The sequence below is a fragment of the Medicago truncatula genome, chromosome 8 (assembly GCF_003473485.1).
Source record: "Medicago truncatula cultivar Jemalong A17 chromosome 8, MtrunA17r5.0-ANR, whole genome shotgun sequence".
Classification (NCBI taxonomy): domain Eukaryota; kingdom Viridiplantae; phylum Streptophyta; class Magnoliopsida; order Fabales; family Fabaceae; genus Medicago; species Medicago truncatula.
In genome coordinates this window covers 35,453,729-35,476,902 of record NC_053049.1, presented here as the reverse complement: position 1 = coordinate 35,476,902, position 23,174 = coordinate 35,453,729, and the positions used below count along the sequence as shown (strand labels likewise).

Sequence of the window (23,174 nt, the reverse complement as noted above, 5' to 3'; positions counted from 1 at the left end):
CCAGCTATGAATTGGTCTACTTGTCTCAAAGAAAAAAACTATGTATTGATCTATGTGGCAAGAGATTTAGACCCCTCCAACATATATTAATCACCCTTAAACAACTGTGAATACTTCTATCAATATCATAATACCAAGCCCCTAAATACTAAAACCAAGTCAATGTTATCTTTGAGTTAGTTAGTGTGAGCCAGTCTAGCATTAAACTCTAAAAAAATGTCTTAGATCTATAACAATATATATAATTTAAATGAGCAACTTCATAAACCATAAACCAAATCACTGATCTATAGTTAGCAACTCTCTCTCCAATTCCATTCCATGGCCGAAACAAAACCAACTAGTCATATAGTAGTAACATCAATCCCTCTGTTTAGCCATGAATCTTCTGTAATTGAGTTCTGCAAGAGACTCATTCAAGTCCATAACCACTTCCAAATCACTTGCATCTTCCCCACCATTGATGCACCTATCCCAGCCACCCTCAAATTACTTGAATCTCTTCCTTCAACCATACACTGCACTTTCCTCCCTCCAATAAAAAAACAAGACCTACCACAAGAAGTTACCATGCAACTTGAACTTGGTGTTACTAAATCCATGCCATCTTTTCGCGAATCGTTGAGTTTGCTTTGTTCAACTTCAACCACACCGGTTGTAGCAATAGTTGTTGATCCTTTTGCAAACCAAGCATTAGAAATAGCGAAAGAGTTCAACATCTTATCTTTCATGTACTTCCCTGTTTCTGCCATGACAACTTCACTACACTTGCATTTGCCAATACTTGACGAACAAGTTTCGGGTGAGTACATGGATCACGTTGAACCTATTGAAATTCCGGGTTGCACACCTATTCGCGGCCAAGATCTCCCTCGTACTTTTTTTGAAGATCGGTCTAGTATTGCTTACGAGACAATTCTTCGACAAACCAAGAGATTCTCTCTTGCTGATGGTGTATTGATTAATAGCTTCTCAGAAATGGAGGAAAGCACAGTGAGAGCCTTAATGGAAAAGGAGCAAAGTAACAACAAACAATTAGTTTATCTCGTTGGACCGATCATACAAACCGGTTCAAATGAGTTAAACAAATCGGTGTGTGTAAAGTGGTTGGAGAATCAAAGACCAAAGTCTGTTTTGTATGTGTCCTTTGGAAGTAGAGGAAGTTTATCTCAAGAGCAGATCAATGAACTAGCTTTAGGGTTAGAGCTGAGTGGTCAAAAATTCTTGTGGGTTTTGAGAGAACCTAATAATTCTGAAATTCTAGGTGACCATAGTGCTAAAAATGACCCTTTAAAATACTTACCAAGTGGGTTCTTAGGGAGAACCAAAGAACAAGGATTAGTAGTTTCTTTTTGGGCACCACAGACTCAAATCCTAAGCCACACTTCAACTGGTGGATTTTTAACACATTGTGGTTGGAATTCAACACTCGAGAGCATTGCGTCGGGAGTGCCAATGATAACTTGGCCGTTGTTTGGCGAGCAAAGATTGAATGCTATTTTGTTAATAGAGGGACTCAAGGTGGGTTTGAAGGTAAAATTTAATGAGAGTGGCATTGCAGAAAGAGAGGAAATTGCTAAGGTGATTAGAGATTTAATGCTTGGTGAAGAAAGGAGTGAAATTGAACAAAGAATTGAAGAGCTTAAATATGCTTCTACTTGTGCATTAGCAGAAGATGGGTCTTCCACAAGGGTACTTTCTCAACTTGCCATTCGAATGGAAAGCAATGCAAAGTAAAAACAAGTATTGGTAATTTTATTTAGAGACTAATTTTTTCTACATCTGCGACATATTAATTACGTTCAAAAGTATGGTTAAATCATTTTAGTAGATTGTTAATTCAGACCACGGTCAAAATTGTGGTTAATTCAACGACATAATTAACCACAATTTCATAATTTTGCACGTGATCTAAATTAACTGTATAGTCAATTGAGTTAACCACAATTTTGGATGTGATCAAAACTATACAGATGTAGGGAAAATTGGATGTTAAAAACATTTTTAATCAAGTATTGGTGGAATAATAGAATGTGTGCGAGAGTGAAAAATTCATTTTAGGTGACTAGAAGAAACAATCCATGTTTCTTGGTTCTCTATAAAGAATCGGAATCTTATGTTATATTGTGTTTTTAACTAAAAGATGTATAGCATTTTCATTTATAATGAGATGGTCAATACAGTTTTTATTTTATTTTTTTTATTTTTTATTATTTCAATACAATTAGTATATCTATCTTTTTGTCTAACAACCCTTGCTATTTGACAAAAAAAAAAAAAAAAAAACAGACCAAGTCATTGCCTACCTATCAGTGGACCCAGACTTGCTTATCAAATGTAAAATATAGTTTTTTTTTTTTTTATCTATTTTGTATACTAACATGTACTCTAAAAACACTTATCATTTTTCATAAATAAAATGTAAAATGAATTCAGCTGGCCTCTCTTAAGATATTTTTTGTGGGGATGTAGGATAAAATATAAAATGTGTCGATACCGATTGTATCATATAAAATGTAACAAAATCAAATTATTGCTTGGAATGGAATCTTTCCTTTTTATTTTTGACTGGTGCTTGGAATGGAATCAATGGATGAGACAATCAAACATTAAATTGTATGAGCTATCCATAGATAAAAAAACCTTAATTGATTTGCATGTGGAGAGTAAAATAAAATGATCAAATCTCAAGGTCGGCATCAAAGTATGACAAGAAGATTTTAATATTGTACTAATTTTTTGTCTACAAATCCCTGTCAAAAATATAAATTAATGTGTGTGAATTTGAGTTTTCAGGTGGATATTATCTTTTATTTGTCTAAAAAAACATAATATTTTTTACTCAATTGATGATATTGACATTTGAAACTAATTTATGGCACACTTGGTGTTTTGAAGAAACTTACCTTGAAACCCAACATTTTAAAATGCCATGTACCAAACTTTGAATTTAAATGCTAAAGTACCAAACTATGAGATTATATTGAATTAAATATCAAAATTTTAAAAGCCATGACCAATTTGGATAAAATGATAAGAGATATCTTTCAACGTAATTAGAGATTTGAATTTGAACTCAACTTCGACATTGCAACAATGTTAAATCTTTTAAGGGAGAAGTTTGTCATTTATTGTAGTCTTATCCGACTCGAGATATTAGTTTGTATTTACGATTCACTTAAAAAATATAAAATTCATATATTGAATTCCAATGAAAAAAAATGAATTTTTTTTTTTGGTCAAGAATTTTTTTAAATCTTGCGAAAAAGAAAATGAAATTTAGTAAAACTTGAAACATATGACGCCTCAAATCTCTTCAACACTATCATTAAAGTTGACGAAAGTTGCATCTCATCTGAAGCATTGCAGTGTATGGTGTTCTGGTTTTTACGGTTTTATCCGGCTCAGCTAACATCCTCCAAATTAAACTTTATGGCATTCATTAAAGGCTTTGTAAATAATGGCGACACAAAAAAGGTCATTTTACAACCGTTCTAAGTGGAATTTGAGCCATGCCACATGAGATTTTTTTTTTTTTTTTTTTAATTAGAATAGGTTAAAATTCATTACTGAGTTATATTAAACAATTACATGAATTTTAAATATTTTAACTTTATTTTTTTTTTGAAAGAATGAGTTTTAAACATTTTAACTTTGAAAGTATAATATTGAATTAAATCTAATTATTTAAAACAACTCGCCACTCAATGCTCCCAACAGATCCCAATTTTAATCATCTCTTTGGCTGCCTTGTCTTGAAATGTTGACACTATAAATACGTTCCTACATATGTAATTCATGAAGAATGTTAGATTTCCTGTAATACATTTATATGAATCAATGCATAGCAAAATTGCCAGCTTGTCTTGAAGGATTACAGGTTTAAGTTCTCTAAAATAAAATACATGTTACAACATCTGCAAACTTGTGCAATTGTTAATATAATTCGGTAGATCAATTTTGTGATCCTTCTAACCAATACATCACATAAAAAGCTCGAGCATATAAATACCGCTGGTACCACTGAAAGAAATATCTTTCCAACCCTATTTGCAGGCATCAACAACTTGGGCTTAAGCTGCAATTATCATCACTCATGTTTTTCTGATATCCTGAAGAACTAGATGGGCAGCATTGCGTCCAGGTGCTCCCATAACTCCACCACCAGGATGTGCTCCACTTCCGCATAAGTATAAACCTTTAAGTGGAGTCTTATAGTTTGACCTAAGTCCAAATCAACAAAAACAACCAAGTAATTATCAGCTATATGTCAAAAAATGGAAACAGATTCTAAATTTCTAACACAAGTCACTTGATTTATTTTACCATCCTTTTACAGGTCGCATGAGGAAAAGAGAATCCAAACCCATAGCACCGTGGAATATATTCCCTCCTGTCAAAAAACCGGTCAAATGTTAGTAGTGACAAACTGACAATGTACTAGTGCTTTCTAGTAGAACATCAACTCATACTGAGAGAATGGTTTTGTTACCTGTCAAACCGATTTCCCTTTCAAGGTCTGGTGGAGTCAGCATGTCATAACCGACGACTGATGTGCTGAAACCAGGTGCATATTCATCAATCAATGTGAAGCATTTTTGTGCAAATGATTCCTGAAGAGGAGGATAGATGAGATACAATGAAGCAACTTTTAATATAAAACATTCAACAAATAGTTTTAGCATCAAGCAGCCACGTGCAAACAGAGTGCATGATCAAGGAATAACAAGATAAAATTGGACACCGAAACGCTAACAAAATAAAAAAAGTAATGCAACTAGTACATCCAAAACAAGCTTACTCTGTACTCATGATCTTGCCAGTCTCCATCCGATGGTTTGTAGGGTGTATACTGCACAAACAGGTTTATCACATGCATACCTATGAAGAAAATAGATTTCATTAACTAGATGTTATAAACATGTATCAAAGATTATGAAGGGTCATTAACAGATATATTACGAGATGGGTGATAAAAAGGAAGTTATGTTGTTAGTTAATGGAATTTGGAAGTTATGTTTCAACAGTGTGATAAGATAAATCAGAACAAATATTGCAAATGCGTTGAAAGCAAAGTAACTAAATTCCCTCTTATAAACAGAATGCATCAGAACATTCTTATATGCGAAGTTTCAAGTACCTGGTGGAGATATAGTTTTGTCTAATACGGAAGGAATTGTCATCTCAATGACCGGTCTTCTTGATGGTATTCCATTCACCGAGTCTTGAGATGCAGAATGAATCTCCTCCATGCTAAATACAAATAGTCAAAGGCAAAGAAAAACTGACATGTTCTGAAAATAAACAAGCTGCAACTGCCCGTATAGAACACTACTAATGGCAAATGTTCTGAAAACTACACAGCATGAATCCATAGTGGGTGAGCATACCTCTCTGAACCTATATGAATAGTGCCAACATGCTCTGGGCCAGCTTGAGAATGATTTGACTTGCAACACTGAAATTGGGGCAACTTATCAACCGCTACATTTATTTTTGTGGTAGCCTGTTTAGAAGATATTAACCAATTAATGGAAGGAAAAAAAATTATGTGATGATTTCCTCAAAATTGTGTCCTTATTTCCGTAAATTTAGTGAAACTGCGGGGAGAAAACAAATGTCAATGGCAAGCATCAAACTTAATCATATTTAATGAATAAGTAATGAGAAAAAAGATAAAAATATTCAAAGGTTCATATTGTTTGTAAATTAAAACTATCCTAGCACAGGCTTCTTGTTTTTGACAACATTATCCCAGGTTTGTCATCTGTTTGATAATTTAAGAGATGCTATTTGAGTATTTTTCCCATGGATGAATTCCATACATTCATTCTCATCAGCAAACAATCAAATATAAGCATGCTGTATAGATATTCCAATCTTACCTATTTTTTTTAATGAAATGACACAAAGTAGAAATTGAGGATATTAGAAAAGAAACATACTGAGAAGAAAAAAATTAGTAAATTAACTTACAGAGCTGTAGTCAGAGTGCTTAATTGCCCGAGAAAAATCATCAGGGAGAACATTGTTGGGCACTAAGTCCTGGTACATAATAGCAGATATTATAAATTAGAACCAAATACAGGTGCCAGAGAAATTTGAATTTACGGCTAGTTTGAGAATTTACCATGAAAGTTTTATAAGGTGTTGCATTAGACAGAACAACTGAAGCATGCACTTCAGTACCATCAGCAAGAATCACCTATATGTAAGCCATGTTTCCAAAATTTATTGTTATGATTCACCATAAAAAACCCACTTGATTGAGTAAAAACAGACAAGACTAACCCCACTGACAGTGCTAGAGTTTTTGATCAACAACTGAGAGACCTATAAGAATACAGAATATCGCAGGTGGTTAGAACCTCAGCAGAAAATATAACGAAAAGGGCGGGGAAGGGGAAGTCGGAAAAGAGAAGAACCACTTATTGTCTTATCCGTCTTTTGTTTTTTATGAACTAAAATTATTACTATTTATAAGATATTTCAAGTCGTTTTTATTATTTGGTTAGGAATAAATTTAATTAGGAAATAGTCTTTTCAACAATCAACTAGTAGATACAATAGCAACAGCAATCAAAAACCTTTGGCCAGTAGGTGGACTGCTGCAGGGATTAAATGATGTCATATCCTGTTACGAATCATGTCTAAAATAGACCATTTATATCCAAGTTTCACGATAACCATTGTTGTGAATAGACGTATACACTGTAATTATGTCTGTAATAGGTGCATCCAACCATTAATCAGGCTCAAATAGGTGTGTAGAGTAATCTATATAAACATATTAGTGTCTGTAATCTATTTACAACTAAAATAATATCAGAAATATTTTCTACAACTATCCATGGTGCCTATAACCATAATATGTTGCTGTAAAATTCTGTTTCTTAGTTGGATTACCCTTGACAAATCTTTTTCTATTTTCTGGTTGAGTTTAAGATCCAAGCCACTAAAATATCAGAGTCTGCTCAGAATGTGACAGTTGATGCCAAATATGGAGAGACTAGGAAGAAGTCAATTTGAAAGCTAATAGAGATTCTTAATGATGACAAACCTCAGCATTCGTTGCAACATGTGCTCCAGCTGCCACAGCAGCACTAGCAATAGCCTTGGATATTGAGCCCATTCCACCTTCAACATATCTACATTGAATAATGGCATGTTATTCACTCACTTTGAATAAATAGTATAAAATAAAGCTATAGTCAAAGGATAGCTAATTAATTGAAAAATGTCTAAACTATAAATTAGGTAACTGTTGGTCAAAAGTTATTTGAGAATATCTTCTTCAGCTAGAAATGCCAGTGATATTTATTCAAAAGTATGAATGTAATTGCGTATATATATATATATATATATATATATATATATATATATATGCATGAAATGCATGTTTTTCTCTGTACAAAAAAGAAAGACAGAAGTGGAGACGAAAGAAAATTCCATTCAACATTGAAGAAGATAAAAAAAAGCGAAAACTCCATCTTGGGGTAATAGCGTAGTGTGGAGGTTTTAGCATACCACCAGTAATTTGTGATGCCAGGGATATTGCAATACTTAATAAAACTACTGCATTTACTGTTCAGAATAAAGGTCAAACATGAAATGTAAATTCTAGTTTCACAAATGCTAAGGAATAATGATATTGATGTCTTCTTTTGGCCCTGAAAGAATTGGGGCTTAAGGCAAAGGTACTTTTACACAGAATTTTATGTGCCACCCCAAGCTGCATAATACTTACATGTTGGATTGGCAGGTATTATCAAATTTTACTATTTTAGACCCTGTAGCAGCATGTTTGTTGATAAATTTAGAATTAGGAAAATATTACTCCCTTCGTTTCAAAATACATGTCCACTTCACATATGCCAATGCACAATTTTGACCGTTAATATCTTTAATTATCCAAAGTAAAAAATTATAAAATTTAATATTTTGAAAATATTTGTCGAGACAAATCAAACAACATCTTACATGCTAATATTTGTATTTATACATTAGTTAAAAAATATGGTCAAAGTAAGTCAAGTGAATAGTGCACATTGCAAAAATTGGACATGTATTTTGAAACGGAGGGTGTATTTCAAATTACTCTAGCAAAGGAAAAATATTTTTATGTAACATGCACCAAAAAGTACTTCTAAATTTTATTTCAAATTATTCCAGCATAGGAAACGTATTTTTGGCAAATAACAGTATTCCATTCTCATTATGCTCATTATAAAATATCAACCTAGCAGCAGAGATACATACGACCAAATTCCACGTTCTCCATCAGATTCTCCCATTACATGATGTAGCAGAACATAACCACTTCCTGGGGTGTGGACACTGGCCTGCATTACAGATTTAGAAATATTATATTCACCATGAAAGATGAAACATTTCTATTATCTTTTATTGGAGAAACCGAGTAGGATGGTTATACTACAATTTATAAATATCGAACACACACACACACACTCTCTCTCACACACAAACACACAAAGAAGGATGAAGAAACTCATGCATATTATATCCTGAAAATGTTTTTTCAATATGATGCATTTTTACACTAGAGATAACAGCTCTTACCGTAGATCCTATCACAGCATCTGTTGCAAGTGTTGCCTTCAGAACATCTGCCTGCAGAAATAATGTCAAACAAAACTAGACATTACACCACTAAGTGAAGGTAAATATAGTAACAGAAACTTACAACAATAATCAAAAGATGTATAAGAGTATTTAACGAAATGGTCTACCTCAACTTTAAAGTCATTATAAGGGGTACTTTGCCCATATATCTAGTCAATGAGGGCTCTCAACAGGCCCTCTTGAACACAAGAACGAACATCTAGAGTATGAAGTTTGCAGGACTAGACATCTATGGGTAGCCCAATATTAGGTTTCCAATAGGCTTCAATTCAACATTAGAACTAGGCTTAACTAAACCTAAGAAATCAGCTTAATTGTGCAGGATTTCCCAAGTCATTACATAGGCAACTTTAACCATATATTGAGTCTGGGATCTTAACAAAATGTAATGACTTGGATGGAAACAAGATAATGTGCAATTTTGATTCATTAAACCAAAATGCAGCCGGTGTCGAGTTGAACTAGTCAGTTAGGAAATTAAAAGGAAGTTCTACAAACTTCAGAGACACAAGATGTGATCACAGTCTAAAACCTAAGAGAATTAAGACATATGTACTATTTAAAAAGCATATTCAGAGTTTTCAAAATGAAGGGCAAAGTGAAAAGGAAAACGAGTCGTTTTTTTTTTTTTTTTGTCTTTATATCTATCCGGTTACAAAAACGAGCCTTTCATTTTAGATAAGAATGTTTAAAAGACCATAAGATTACCTCAAACCAGTTATTCAATACTTTCGAAGCTGGAGACAACAAAAGGTCCATAAAGTCCCTGCCAAATAAAAAAAAAAAACAGATATCATGTAGATTGTTGCTACAATTCATAATTTTAAATTACTAGTTACTGTTTCAGTTAAGTATTCACAGCAATACCAATTTACAGCTTATAAAAACAAAAATTTTGAAATTCATAATCCTTATATAGAAACAAACACTTACACCATATCCTTTTGCCCCATGGAGGCTGCATGCCGCAAACAACTGGCCCAAAATACTGAATTCTGTAATTTATTCTTCAGTTGTTCATTAAGAGATGACTTATGTTGCAAAGATTCAGGTGGAGATGAATCCAGCACTAGATCCATGAATTTACAGAAGGTCTCAAGCTGACTCTCATATCTGAATGATGAAAACAAAAGAGTTAAGAATAATGAGAGGAACACATGGGCGAAAAACACAGACAAATCGTGGCATTCAATCAATGATGCTTTAAGATAAGTACGTCAAGCTGAATTCATCGAAAAGACTAATAAACTAAGGAGAAAACTTAGGTGCAATTATATAGGTTCTTTTCGTACATTCTTAACTTTTTCTTTGCTTAATCGTATTTTCTTAACTTAATCCCCCATGATTTCCTGAAATCTATAATTTTCTCAAGGATTGTAATAACCACAAAAATGTATTTTTTTAAGTTAAAAACCATACAGAAAGCACATAAGTAAATGCACCTCCAGAAACTAACTGAAGATATAACACCGACATATTTCCAAGCAAATTACATGAAATCCATACATTTTTTACAAGACAAAACAAACAATACTTCAATTTTATGATTATCTAATTGGAGCTATTAGATCATAATCTAAATCTATTCTATTGCATTGTCTGAGTAAACCTTCAATTTTATTTAGTCCTTCAAAGGCTAATCACATTAATCATTTAATTCAAACTAGTAACATTAATTTGTATACACCGACAGTGCAAAACTTTTTTACACATGCTTCCAATCAAATTACTTACTTGATGCTACATTTTTATGTTAGTTCCTAAAGTATCACAGCAAATACATTCCTGTGATGTTTTAATTGAATGCATGTGTAAAAAAGTTTTACACTCTAGGTGCATATAATTATAAATTAATCTCTAATATCTTAGTTTAATATAAAAATTAAAATTCACAAAAATAGCATCAAAATTAAGAGATAAAAATAGATAAAAAAAAATAAAAATACTTGGGATAAGCATCTGCATCAGCTTTTGAGAATTTAGAAATCTGAGAGTGATTAAGATCTTTATCAGGTCCTAAGAGAAGATATCTTCCATCAAGACACGGCGTAAACGACGACGGATTTCTCTTCAGAAGCTTCAATCCATGCTTTGCCAACTCCAGTTCATTGATAACTGCCGGCCGGAGAAGGCTTTGGAGGTAACTGCAGCGAGAAAACTTGAAACCTGGAATAAGTTCCTCAGTTACGGCGGCTCCGCCGATTATGTGGCGGCGTTCGAGGACGGCAACTGAGAGACCTCCACGTGCTAGATATGCTGCTGCTGTTAGGCCGTTGTGGCCGCCGCCGATGATCAGTGCGTCCCATTTCTTGTCAGTCAATGCGGCGGCGCTGCCGGAGATGGTGGTGGTGAACTTCCTTCGCCACATTTGGTATGTTTTTTATGGAATTGAAGAAGGTTTTGGTTTCACTCTCGAGAGTGTTGACTGATAAGTGGTAAGTGTGTTTATGTTTTTGGAGTTTATTTATTACTTCTGTTTAATCACTGTCTCACCTTTAAACGGTGGTATTTTAATTTTACACATATTTATTTTAATTGCATTTTTTAATATGTATAAAAAGATTTATTTTAAAAATAGGAATAAATATAACATTTTCAATTATTTTATTTATCTTTTTGAGAGGATTTATTGTAGCCTCCAGCTCCTGATATTCGGGAAGCAACTCAGAACACAACTAGAAGCAAGAGCTTAGAAACCACGCCGACTACCATAGATGGCTTCGAAAAATCCTTCTTACAGGATAATTTTGGGTTCTTCTTCAAAAGCTCGCAAACAGATTCTTGCTGAAATGGGATACGAATTCACAATAATGGTATGTTATTTATTATGCATTTTGTCAAACTACGCCAATTAACTTGTATGATTAAAGAAATTGAAATTGTTTAGTTTGGTTGATGTAATAATTAGACTGCAGATATTGATGAGAAAAGTATTAGGAGGGAAAAGCCTGAAGATTTGGTTGTAACATTAGCTGAGGCTAAGGTATATATGCTTTCTTTCTTTTCATCTATTATTGGACTTGTCAATTCTCAATCCTTTTTGTCCCTTATATTTTGAAGTATTGACACTTCTCATCCAAGGGGTGTCTAACACGTGTTAACACTTAACACTGACACGATACCGACACATGTGATTTTATTCAATTAGTCAATTTTCTCAAATTATTACCAATGACGATGTGTTATTCTCTGGTGTATGTGACAGTGCTTCTTAGTTCTATGTATATATGTAGTAAATTTAGCCATTATTAGCTATCCAATGACTGGTAAATCGATGTGCATTGTCTCCTTTATGCTTAAAAAACTGAAGAATAATTGAATTATAGATTACTTACTTGTCAACACTTTTTTGTTTGTTTGAGAAAATAAGACAAGAAGATGAAAATCAATGTGAGGAGGGAAAATGGAGTGAGATGAAATGATTTTGGTTTTTGCTTGTTGGTTGTAAGATAATCAAAAATCTTTACCAGTTCATTTGTATGTTTGGTTCCACTTCTAGAGAGGTTGTAATTGATTCTGGATGTGTAGAATTGATTATGATATGTTTGGTTGCTTTCGTGTAGAATTGATTCTACTTGAAGCTATGATTTCTAGCTTTTGAGTCTAGAATTGATTTTTATACACAAATTTATAGTGCAAATGACTTTTACATGAATGAGTCCAAACATAAATCAAATTTTACCTTCAACTCACTTTCAGCCAGAATCAATTTTACATAATCAGTTCATTCAAAATCAATTGTCATCACTGCAGAACCAAACATACTGAGCGATTGAAGTTTTTGGGGTGAATCATCCTAAAATTTTACCATATCAAGTTTGAAGTAGTATTCATTTTGAACTTTTTTTAATCTTCTCAAATATGCTCACTGTTGAACTTGAAAGGCCGAGAAAGACAATGGAAACATAAGTTCACATTTGTTGTTTGATTTCTAATATGTTTATTTTGAAAGAACCTATCTAAGGTCTTTGCATCTGATTGTTGTGATTGAATACACAAAAAATCGCAGCTTGTTGTTCCCACCAGACCATAAAATTCCTCTAAGAACCTAAATAAGTTAAATGATAGAAAAATATAGCATAAGGTAGAGAGGTTGTGGTCAATTTGAAGTTAAATTTAGTGATCTAACCATGATATACTTCTTTAGGCTGATGCTATTGTGCAAAGGCTCCTTAATGATGGTCAATTGGAGGCAGATGCTTCTACAACATTGTTAATCACTGCAGACACTGTATGTATTCTTCTTTCCATCGTTCACTATTTGTTTGTTTCAAGTTTCAACTATGCAGCATTGATAAGAAATGACAGCTAATTTAGTTGTGTATACATGAAGAAGAAGAAGAAGAAGAAGAAGAAAGGCGTGACTTCGGTTTTCCTTTTTACAGATAATATCTGTGACTATTTCTGTTCCTGTTCTGCCAACTTAGTCTCATTGAGAATGTTGTCCACCCCAGCTCACATTCTGATGCTATTTACAATCGTATAAATTAATTTAGCTTTGTCAAAATAAGAATACGTGGTCAAAATAAAGGAGAGAATGACCAATTTGGTGTTGGGAAAGTTTGTGATATGACTCTCCTCCCGGAAAAGAACCTGAGTTACATACCTAGAGTCGCCCAGTTGGGAGGGTCCAATCCTGTGTGAATTAAGTCGAACATCCTGCTTCCGACTTGGGGATTAATTTCATAGTGGACACACAGGGCCTAGTTGTGGGGATAACCTGGGTACCTATTAAGGTCAAGTCTCTAATTACAGTAGGTTAGCATAAAAAAATTAAAAAAATTTAAAAAAAAAGTGGAGAGAATGTACATTTCGAACAAAAAGTATGGCCAAAGCAGAAGTTTACTAGATGTTCCCTAGCCATGGGCTTGGTTCTCCACTCTCTTATATGGAACAGATACATATCCAGAGAAAGAGAACATTAACTAAAGCAGGTGAACCTACATAATATATAAATAAAACTTGGTTGTGTTTCTAGTGTATTAATATAAGCCTTCTTCTGTACATAAACTAGCCCACTCAAATTGAACCGGGGAGAGTCAAACCTGGGACCTTGAGGAGGAGCACACTCCAAGGTCCCACAAGCCAACATCACCAGACCAACCCAAGTGGGTTCTTCTGTACATATTTCATTACGTACGGTGTAAACTGGGCCAAATATTTGGCTCAGACACTGCGGTTTATTCTTACTTTCTGAGTCTATGTCTTCATTTCCCCATCATCTCATTCTATATACATCTGCTCAAAAGTTGAGTTACAATCTTTTTTTTTTTTTTTTTGGTGAGATTTTGAGTTACAATCTAAATCCTATAAGGCCTTTTCCTAATTTTCTTTTGGCTGAAGTCTAAACCTTTGTAAACTTATTATGTTGTTACAAATAAATGTTTTGTAGGTTGTGGTATATCGAGGAATAATCAGGGAAAAACCAACTAGTGAGAAAGAAGCACGGGAATTTGTCAAAGGTTTGTATGAATTTTAGCCCCCATTTTTTGTTGTTGGTGATTATAGGCAGATGTAACAGCCACATTCACAATTGTGTGATTTTGCAGGATATTCTGGTAGTCATGCAGCTGTGGTAGGATCTGTTGTGGTGACTAACCTTGTGACCGGAAAACGTTATGGGGGATGGGAGGGTGCAGAGGTACAAGTTGCTGCTAACCTAGAGCTCATTTATAATCTAGATTGCTAGATATTAGGAAGCATCTTGTATATTAGATGCTGCAGATGCTTTTTCAGAAACTCGTTATTTCTCTTCAGTCTTTGCAGATAACTTGACTGACATTTGTAAAATTGTTCCTATATGACAGGTTTATTTCCTTGAAATACCAGACGAGGTCATTGATAATCTGGTAAATGTTTTTAGAAGTACACTTTTCACCCTTGGACTGAGCAAAGTATGAAGGTGAAAAGAGTACTTTAACCGGTTTCTCAAAACATTTGATCTTTTGAAATTTTCTTTCAGGAAATTCTTGTCAAACCAAATACTATATGAGTTTTCTTATTTGATGGGAGAATCTCAGATTGATGACGGGGTTACGTTCAATGTTGCTGGGGGTTTGATGCTGGAACATCCATTGACGTTACCCTTTGTGGATGCAGTGGTTAGTCATCTTGCTTTCTCAATTACACTAACTCTCAAAAGCATATGCATGCACATAATAACAAGACCACATTAGCAATATGCATTCTTTGCAAATTAGAGACTCATACCCTTGTTGCCATCAAAGTTCAAAACGATTCATGATATTGTGAATTACTTTAATACCTTTTTTCTTGTGCTCCAATTTTTCCATTTTCCAATATCTTTTTCCCCTTTTTTGGGGGCTTTCTTTTATGACTGCAAAAAGCAAATATTTGTAGCTTTAGCCTTCACTCATTTCCCAGACATCTATGCCAATTGAGTTAATTTTCTAGAAAACGTTTGTTTCAGGGTGATGTAATGTGGATTAATCCCTTTTACTCTGTTTTCTTAACAAATGATCCGTGTGATCCTTGTGGTAGGTTGGATCAGCTGATACAGTGATGGGACTTTCCAAAGCTCTTACAGAGAAACTCATAATGGAAGCTCTATAGCTGCTGCAGTTGTAAAACTATATTCTGATTGATACCATGTGCTGGCTGACTGCGATATTACCTCAATGATATTCAAATGTTTTTATTTGCACCGATTTTGTAATACAAAATACAAACAAGAATCCTTGATACCTTGCTGAATTTTGTTTTATCATGAGCCGACAAAAGCTTGTACTTTATGCTCTTCTGTTTCTGGTATTGTTTCAGCATGAGGCTCCATGCCATTCCATAATTCAACCGTTCAAAATAATATTGAAATCTAAATGAACTAAATTTCAAAACGACCTGTGGAGAAAGAAATTAATTCATAACAAGCTTGCTATTACATGTCAGAGAAGAGCTTCATCTTCATGGTTACCAGTTGTAACCACACCACCACAGCGCAGCTTACAATAGAAGAAGTAGTCTTGTTGATTCAAGGTTGGTGAATCTATTCAAACCTCAACTTCCCAATTCACAAGTTTCCACTAAATCTATCATTGTGGACTTCCCAAGAGATGCAGCATCGTAGAGAACAATGATGCCAATTCTCAATTGTCATTTACCCTCGCAATCACTGCCCTTGCTCTTTATCCTCTGTTGCCAACTGCAACTCCACCTATGAAGCTCTGTTGTTGGCTTGCTAGTGAGGCCACCGTCAAACACACAATCTTCGATAATCCACCAATAGGTCCAATGCCTAGGGCCAAACTCTGTTTAATTCAAGCTCGTCGATAGTACCAGTATATCTGTTAAGGAACAATTGTGGAGGACAAGGATACCAAATATTGCTCGAATCTAAACTTCAATCTCAGTATATTGGAGTCACCAACAACCCAGCCAAACGAAGAACCTAATTTGGACAAATTTGGAGGTAACTTTGTTACAAGTAAGTTCTCGGCACAAGTTTCCTTTTAAGACTTTTCCATTAAATCGAAGTGTGCTTGATTTGCTTGACTGCAATGACCTTTACTTTCTACTCTACAAACATATCCTTATAATCAAACACACATTCAATACTATGAAGCAATCCTAAAACTCATGGTTGTAGATTTCCTTCGAAATTGGATGAGCTCTATATATACTTCATGCAGGGTTTACAAGATAGGAAAATCTACAGGCATGCAGGGTTTACAGGATAGGAACATCTACAGGCATTTAAAGCAAATAATTTAATTACAAGAAAAATCTAGAGATAATAAGGTTGTTGTAGTTCATATAGCTAGAAATATTTACAGAAAAGCTCCATTTTTTTTAGTTCGATTCACATTTTTAAGGATCGGTTTGGTCCGCAGGATAAAAAATAGGATATGATAACTATATCATAGAGTAATTTACTCAATTTCCCCCTTGAAATTGTAAGTTTCATCAATTACTTCCCTGAAATTAACAAAACTTCAATTACCCCCCTGAAATTTCACAACGTTAGTCAATTTACCCCCTCCGTCAAATTTTTCTGTTAGTGAACATGACGTTTTGCAAATACCCCCCTGAAGTTTTGCACTTATGTGCAAAATGCCCCCCAAACTTAAAAATTTATATTATTTTTTTCTTAAAAACAAACAATTAATAGTTAAATATTAAAACTAACTATTAATTTTGGAATTTGGGAAAACTACATGCATATATACATCAAAATAGGCTCCAAAATGGGGAAAAATATGTATTTTTAAAGTGACAATAATGGGATGATTTGTGGATTAATATTGGGGGTTGTGTAGTTTAAATGGTTTGATCAAATTGTTGAAGGAGTTGGAGGAGTTAAAAGACTAAGATGGTGAAGGAGAAAATATAAATTTAAATCTGATTATTAATTTGTTTATAAACCTCTAAAAATAATAATTTGTCTATTAGAAATAATCATTATTGTCACTTTAAAAATACACATTTTTCCCTATTTTGATGTATATATGTATGTAGTTTTTCCAAACTCCAAAATTAATAGTTAGCTTTAATATTTAACTATTAATTTTTTGTTTTTAAGAAAAAAATAATATAAATTTTTAAGTTTGGGGGGCATTTTGCACATAAGTGCAAAACTTTAGGGGGGTGTTTACAAAACGTCATGTTCACTAACAGAAAAATTTGACGGATGGGGTAAATTGACTAACGTTCTGAAATTTCAGGGGGGGTAATTGAAGTTTTGTTAATTTCAGGGAGGTAATTGATAAAACTTACAATTTCAGAGGGGAAATTGACTATTTACTCCTATATCATATCTTATCTCAATTTAGAGTTTGATAACACATCAAGATTAGTATTAGAACTTATCTTATCCTACCTCACTTGTTCAAATTCCTATCATGGATATGAGCAATTAGGGTTAAATATGTTATTATATTTGTTATCATGTTTCTAGGGTTAAATATGTTTTTGATCCCTATAAAATTCTAATGAAATTTTGATCTCTTAAAAATTTTCTACCGCCACTTATGGTCCCTGTTTTTAAATCAAATCATGTGTATACTTCACATTTTTGAATAAATTTTTATATCGATATTTATAATTTTACAACAATCTCATCTACAAAAGAAATTTGAACTTTTTAACAAGATATGAATATTTAAGCGCTAAAAACTTAAAATTTCATATTTAATTCATTATAGGTTAAAAAAATTAAACTTTTACTAGAGAGATTTTTATAACTTACAAAATACGACTATAAAAAAATTATACAAAATTTCGATGGATGCACATGATTATACTTAAATACATGGACCAAAAATTGTGACGAATTTTTTTTGAAGAGATTAAAAATTGATGAAAAATTATATAGGGATTAAAACATATTTAACCCATGTTTCTAGTGGCTTAGTCCGTTCACTTTACTAGGCATAGGCTAATTGCTGTGTTGTTTCGGGTTGTTTTGTGGTGATGGCTTTAGCCTTGTATGTAATCTTTTAATTTGTATTGACTTTGAGGTTTTTATTCCTTGGCATGCCTTGTGCTAGGAAGACCTTCGTTGCGATAATATAATTCATTTTAATCTCTTCAAAAAAAAAAAACACAAGATAGAATAACTCTTATAATGTCTGCATCATATCTTTATCCCGCTTTATATCCTATCATACACATAAAACGGTCCTAAGTGGGAAAAGATGGGGAATTTTTTGTTCAACCCTGACCCCGCATATTATTGTTCTACCAACCAAGTTGCAAATTCTTTAATAAACGGTCTTAAAACATTATTTACCGGTATAAAATTTAATTTCCATAATTCAAATAAAATATATTTATTATGACATTTTTTATTAAAAATATATATTTATTTTTTGTTTTCCAATAGATAACACAAAATTTTAATCTAAACCCTACTTTGCATTCTATAAATTCCTCATAATCGTGTGTTGAAGCGCCACATTCTAAAATGTATTAAAATGAAAAATAAAAATATTACTAAATAATTTTTAAAAATATGTACAATTTTGTCACAAGGGTAAATTTAAAAATTGGAACATTTAAAAATAACATGATTATCATTTTTTTGAAAGAAAAAATAACATAGTTATTAATATTTAAAAAATATGAATATTAATTTATTTTGCATTAAATTATTAATATTTTTGCAAGGTAATTTTGTCATTTACATGTAATATATCATAACTCTATTTAGCTTAGCTAACATATATAATAGAATTATTTAGTTACTCGTGAATTGTTTTTGAAAAGATTGAATTTCTGTTTTAGTGTCAATGAATTTTATCCAAATTATATAACTTCTTTTTATCAATTTTTCAATTTTAGAACATTTTACAAAATAATGGTATCTTATTTGATATCATGTTTTTAGGGTTAAATATGTTTTTGGTTTCTATAAAATGTGAAATTTTGGCAAAAGTTATGGTGCATAAGGAAATCCTTATGCACCGTGCATAAACACTTCACAACCATCAGATCTAGTGTACACGTGTAATAATCCTAGGCTTCTCAAACTACACCAAATCAAACTTCATTTGCTTCAAACATTTCTCTAACTAAAACATAAAGCTCTCCCTCTCTCTACAATTTTCAACATTCTGGAAAAGAAAACGAAGAACTCATATGAGTCTTCATCTTTCCGGCCACACATGATGATTCCGGCGCAGTGGTCGCCGCCCAGAGACGGGGACGCCGTGCCGGAGAACCAAACTCACCCTTTTTAAAAATTAAAGTCATTTTTCAACATCCATTTTCGTTTTAAAGTCAAATCCGAACAGGATCGCGCAAAAACACAACGAGAAGGAGTATATCTAAAGATTAAAACACAAACGAAATTTTCTTTGCTTCACTTGCTGTTGAGCCGGTTCGCTCCTCTTCTTCCCTCGCGTTTTCTTCTTCTTCGATCCAGTGGTGCTTTGTTGATTGCTAGTGTTACTGTTTCGTCACTGTTTGTGTTCACGGTTTCAGATCTGAAGTTGTTACTGGATTCGAAATCTTTGCATTCTATAAATATGAATTTTTAAGCGTTAAAAACATAAAAATTCATATTTAATTCATCACATGTTAAAAAAAATTAACTTTTACAAGAGAGATTTTTATAACTTACTAAATACGACCATAAAAAAAATTATGCAAAATTTTGAAGGATACACATGATTATACTTAAATAAAGGGACCAAAAATTGCGACGGAAAGTTTTGAAGGGACTTAAAATTGATGAAAAATTGTATAAGGACTAAAACTAGAAATTTAAAAAATTTATAGGGACCAAAAACATATTTAACTCATATTTCTAATAAACACAAGATAGAATAACTCTTAGCATGTCTATATCATATCTTTATTCTACTTTATATCCTATCATACGCAAAAAACTGATCCTAAGTAGGAAAATGTGGGAAATTTTTGGTTCGAACCCTGACCCCCGCATGTTATTGTTCCACCAACCGAGTTGCAAATTCTTTAATAAACGGACTTAAAACACTTTTTATCGGCATAAAATTTAATTTCCATAATTCAAATAAATAAATTTATTATGACATTTTTTATTAAAAATATATATTTATTTTTTGTTTTCCAATAGATAACACAAAATTTTAACCTAAACCCTACTTTGCATTCTATAAATTCCTCATAATCGTGTGTTGAAGGGCCGCATCCTAAAGTGTAGATCTATGTATTTTCCTGCATAATCCCTGATTTTAAATCAAATCATGTGTATGCTTCACACTTTTTAATAAATTTTTATATAGATGTTTATAATTTTATAACAATCTCTTCTACAATTTTTTTTTTATTTTTTAACAAGATATGAATTAAATATGAATTTTTAAGTGCTAAAAACATAAAAATTCATATTTAATTCACTATATGTTAAAAAAAAAAAAATCAACTTTTACAAGAGAGTTTTTTTTTTTTTTTTTACCGAAACAAGAGAGATGTTTATAACTTACTAAATACGACAATAAAAAAATCCTGCAAAATTTCGAAGGATACACATGATTATACTTAAATACAAGGACCAAAAATTGTGACGGAAAGTTTTGAAGGGACTAAAAATTGATGAAAAATTGTATAGGGACTAAAACTTGAAATTTGAAAATTTTATAGGAACCAAAAACATATTTAACCCATGTTTCTAATAAACAAGATAGAATAACTCCTTTTTTTTAGGGAAAGATAGAATAACTCTTATCATGTCTATATCATATTTTTATCCTGCTTTATATCCTATCATAGGCATAAAACTGATCCTAAGTGGAAAAATGTGGGAAGTTTTTGGTTAGAACCCTGACCCCCCGCATATTATTGTTCCACCAACCAAGTTGCAAATTCTTTAATAAACGGGCTTAAAACATTATTTATCGGCATAAAATTTAATTTCCATAATTCAAATAAATATATTTATTATGACATTTTTTTATTAAAAATATATATTTATTTTTTGTTTTCCAATAGATAACACAAAATTTTAATCTAAACCCTACTTTGCATTCTATAAATTCCTCATAATCGTGTGTTGAAGCGCCGCATTCTAAAATGTAGATCTATGTATTTGCCTCTCTTCCCTTCGTTTCCCTGATTATTTTGGGGTTGCATTGTATACGTGATCTTTTCCTATATATCTAGCTATTTATCTATCTCTCACTAACTCGTAAATAAGATATGTTAATACATATCTACTTCTATGATTAAATTGACGCTGATGTCGTGTAAGGAGGAGGTACGTACATCAATTTTGTGACTCGATTCTACTCAAACTATGTTGTTTATCTTTACTTGTAATTGATTGTATCAATTTTTTGTTGGCTTATTTTTAACTTTTTAATCTTCATTTGTTTTGTCTAGATCTGTCAGCTAGCCAGCAAAAATCAGTACGAGCACAATCAACTCTGGCTTCATCATACCAAAATCATTACATTTGTCTTATATTTATCCTATTTATGGGTTATGCTTTCCTCCACCGTTCGTTTTGGTATTGTCAGGAATATATCTCCACTGTTCTTTGATTTCTTTGAAACGTTCATTGCATGTTTCGTTGTTTGTCTTCTTCTATAGTCATCTTTGATTTCTTAAACGAAATGTGCAATTCCTTATTGTTATAAAAAAACAAAACCCTCTTAACTGACAGTGTAGTAGTATCCCTCTTCTGAACAGACTCATCAAAGCTACTGCTACATTTTCTCATCACATTCACATTCGAAGATGATAACCTTGCTTAAAAGGGACATTATCATCCATTTTGGAGTCTTCACAAAACCCTAACTGATTATCCGAAGCTTTATCAGCAGCCATTATTGAACTACATAGATAAAACTACGAAATAGCAAACATTAGCACATAGTCACTTCAAATCATAGATCAATCATCATCAAGTAGTAATATAATATATACCATGAAGACCAAGAAATAAAACAAAGGGTTTCAAGTTTGAATTAATCGGAAAGCAAGTGAAAAACGAAAACCTAGATAGCATCATGCATAAAGTCTGAACCTAGTTAGAATAATTTAGATCAATCATATCAAGTAGTGCTAATACATCAAGCTTTTTTTTTTCGCCGTTTTCACATGGTATGAAAAAGACATGTTCGATTTGAGAGAGAGAGAGAGTTACATGTAGAAGCTAGCGATCGAGTGAAGTGAGAATAAGATTGAAACAAGGTTTTTTCTAGATTACCTTTGAAGAATGGTGGGTAATTTACCCACCAACCAATGAAAATGAGCAATTTGTTGGTGGGGTCAAGATAGTTCATGGATACCACTTAAAAATGTGCTTATGTGGCTAATGTGTATTGGTTGGGGTAAATTACCCACCATTCTTCCATGGGTACCCTAGTTGTCACCTTGAAACAAAGAGTGGGTTGGTCGAGAGAACAAAAGAAATAGGAAGAGGCGGAAATAACGTTGTTGAGAGGTTGTCTTGTTTGTATGCGCTAATGGGGTCCACTCAACCAAATAACTTAATTTAATTAAGTTTAAAAAACATAATAAAAAAGGCCCTAAACAACCATTTTTTGATACAAAAATCAATGTAATAGAGAGTAAGACCATAATAAGGGTATGATAATTGTTTGTTTTAAAATTTGTCATAAAATAATTGTACAAATATAATTTTTATTAGATCATTAATTTAAATTCATTTGTTTGTATTAAGTTTTGCATATTTAAATGTTTTATTATAAATTAGAAGTGAAATTTGATTTCACATATAGTCAAATTTTCTAAGATATAATCTCATGAGCTTAACTTAATTAGCAGAGATATTGCATAATATATGCAATTGCTGATATCTGAATCTCGAACACCCTAATTATTCACCTTAAATGATGAATTTTTAACAAGATTTGATGACATGCTTGTAGACTGTTTGACTTGACCAATGAATTTTGTATTCATTATGATCTGAAAGAAAAGTGAAGGACCAATCAAAAACTAAAAAATGAAACGCATGTTGAACTGTATCCTTGTGCTACTTGCTTAGTGTGAAGTAGATTTTGATTGCAAAATCAGCTAGGAGTATCTTTTCAAGATGTATTAGATGTACTTTAAAGGGTTTCCGT

The 23,174-nt window shown here is 32.6% G+C and overlaps 3 protein-coding genes across 5 annotated transcripts; 2 read left to right on the top strand and 1 right to left on the bottom strand.

The window, feature by feature from the left end:
- Positions 1-132: 132 nt before the first annotated feature.
- LOC11406105 (hydroquinone glucosyltransferase) lies at positions 133-2,194 on the top strand. Its single transcript, XM_003629400.4, has one exon. The coding sequence runs from the start codon at positions 322-324 to the stop codon at positions 1,735-1,737; it is 1,416 nt and encodes a 471-aa protein (XP_003629448.2). The 5' UTR covers positions 133-321; the 3' UTR covers positions 1,738-2,194.
- Positions 2,195-3,795: 1,601 nt separating this feature from the next.
- LOC11409708 (pyridine nucleotide-disulfide oxidoreductase domain-containing protein 2) lies at positions 3,796-11,111 on the bottom strand. The gene is made up of 15 exons (XM_003629399.4): positions 10,590-11,111; positions 9,577-9,756; positions 9,352-9,409; positions 8,581-8,631; positions 8,260-8,342; positions 7,061-7,148; positions 6,292-6,333; positions 6,131-6,205; positions 5,977-6,045; positions 5,391-5,506; positions 5,141-5,253; positions 4,802-4,881; positions 4,493-4,613; positions 4,327-4,393; positions 3,796-4,224 (listed from the first exon to the last, which is right to left on the bottom strand). Exons 1-15 carry the CDS (start codon positions 11,009-11,011, stop codon positions 4,095-4,097), a joined length of 1,695 nt encoding a protein of 564 aa, XP_003629447.2. The 5' UTR covers positions 11,012-11,111; the 3' UTR covers positions 3,796-4,094.
- A 149-nt stretch (positions 11,112-11,260) lies between these two features.
- Positions 11,261-15,395, top strand: LOC11413766 (7-methyl-GTP pyrophosphatase). Of its 3 annotated transcripts, none has more exons than XR_003007945.2 (8): positions 11,262-11,456; positions 11,552-11,626; positions 12,791-12,874; positions 14,036-14,105; positions 14,193-14,284; positions 14,451-14,477; positions 14,606-14,744; positions 15,145-15,395. XR_003007945.2 is itself a non-coding variant. In XM_003629398.4 (8 exons), exons 1-8 carry the CDS (start codon positions 11,358-11,360, stop codon positions 15,214-15,216), a joined length of 615 nt encoding a protein of 204 aa, XP_003629446.1. In that variant the 5' UTR covers positions 11,263-11,357; the 3' UTR covers positions 15,217-15,395. The 3 variants fall into 3 exon arrangements, 2 of the variants coding, with proteins under 2 accessions (XP_024628992.1, XP_003629446.1); XM_003629398.4 differs by having other exon boundaries at positions 11,263-11,456; positions 14,451-14,492; positions 14,664-14,744; XM_024773224.2 differs by lacking the exon at positions 15,145-15,395 and having other exon boundaries at positions 11,261-11,456; positions 14,451-14,545; positions 14,664-14,744.
- Positions 15,396-23,174: the final 7,779 nt, after the last annotated feature.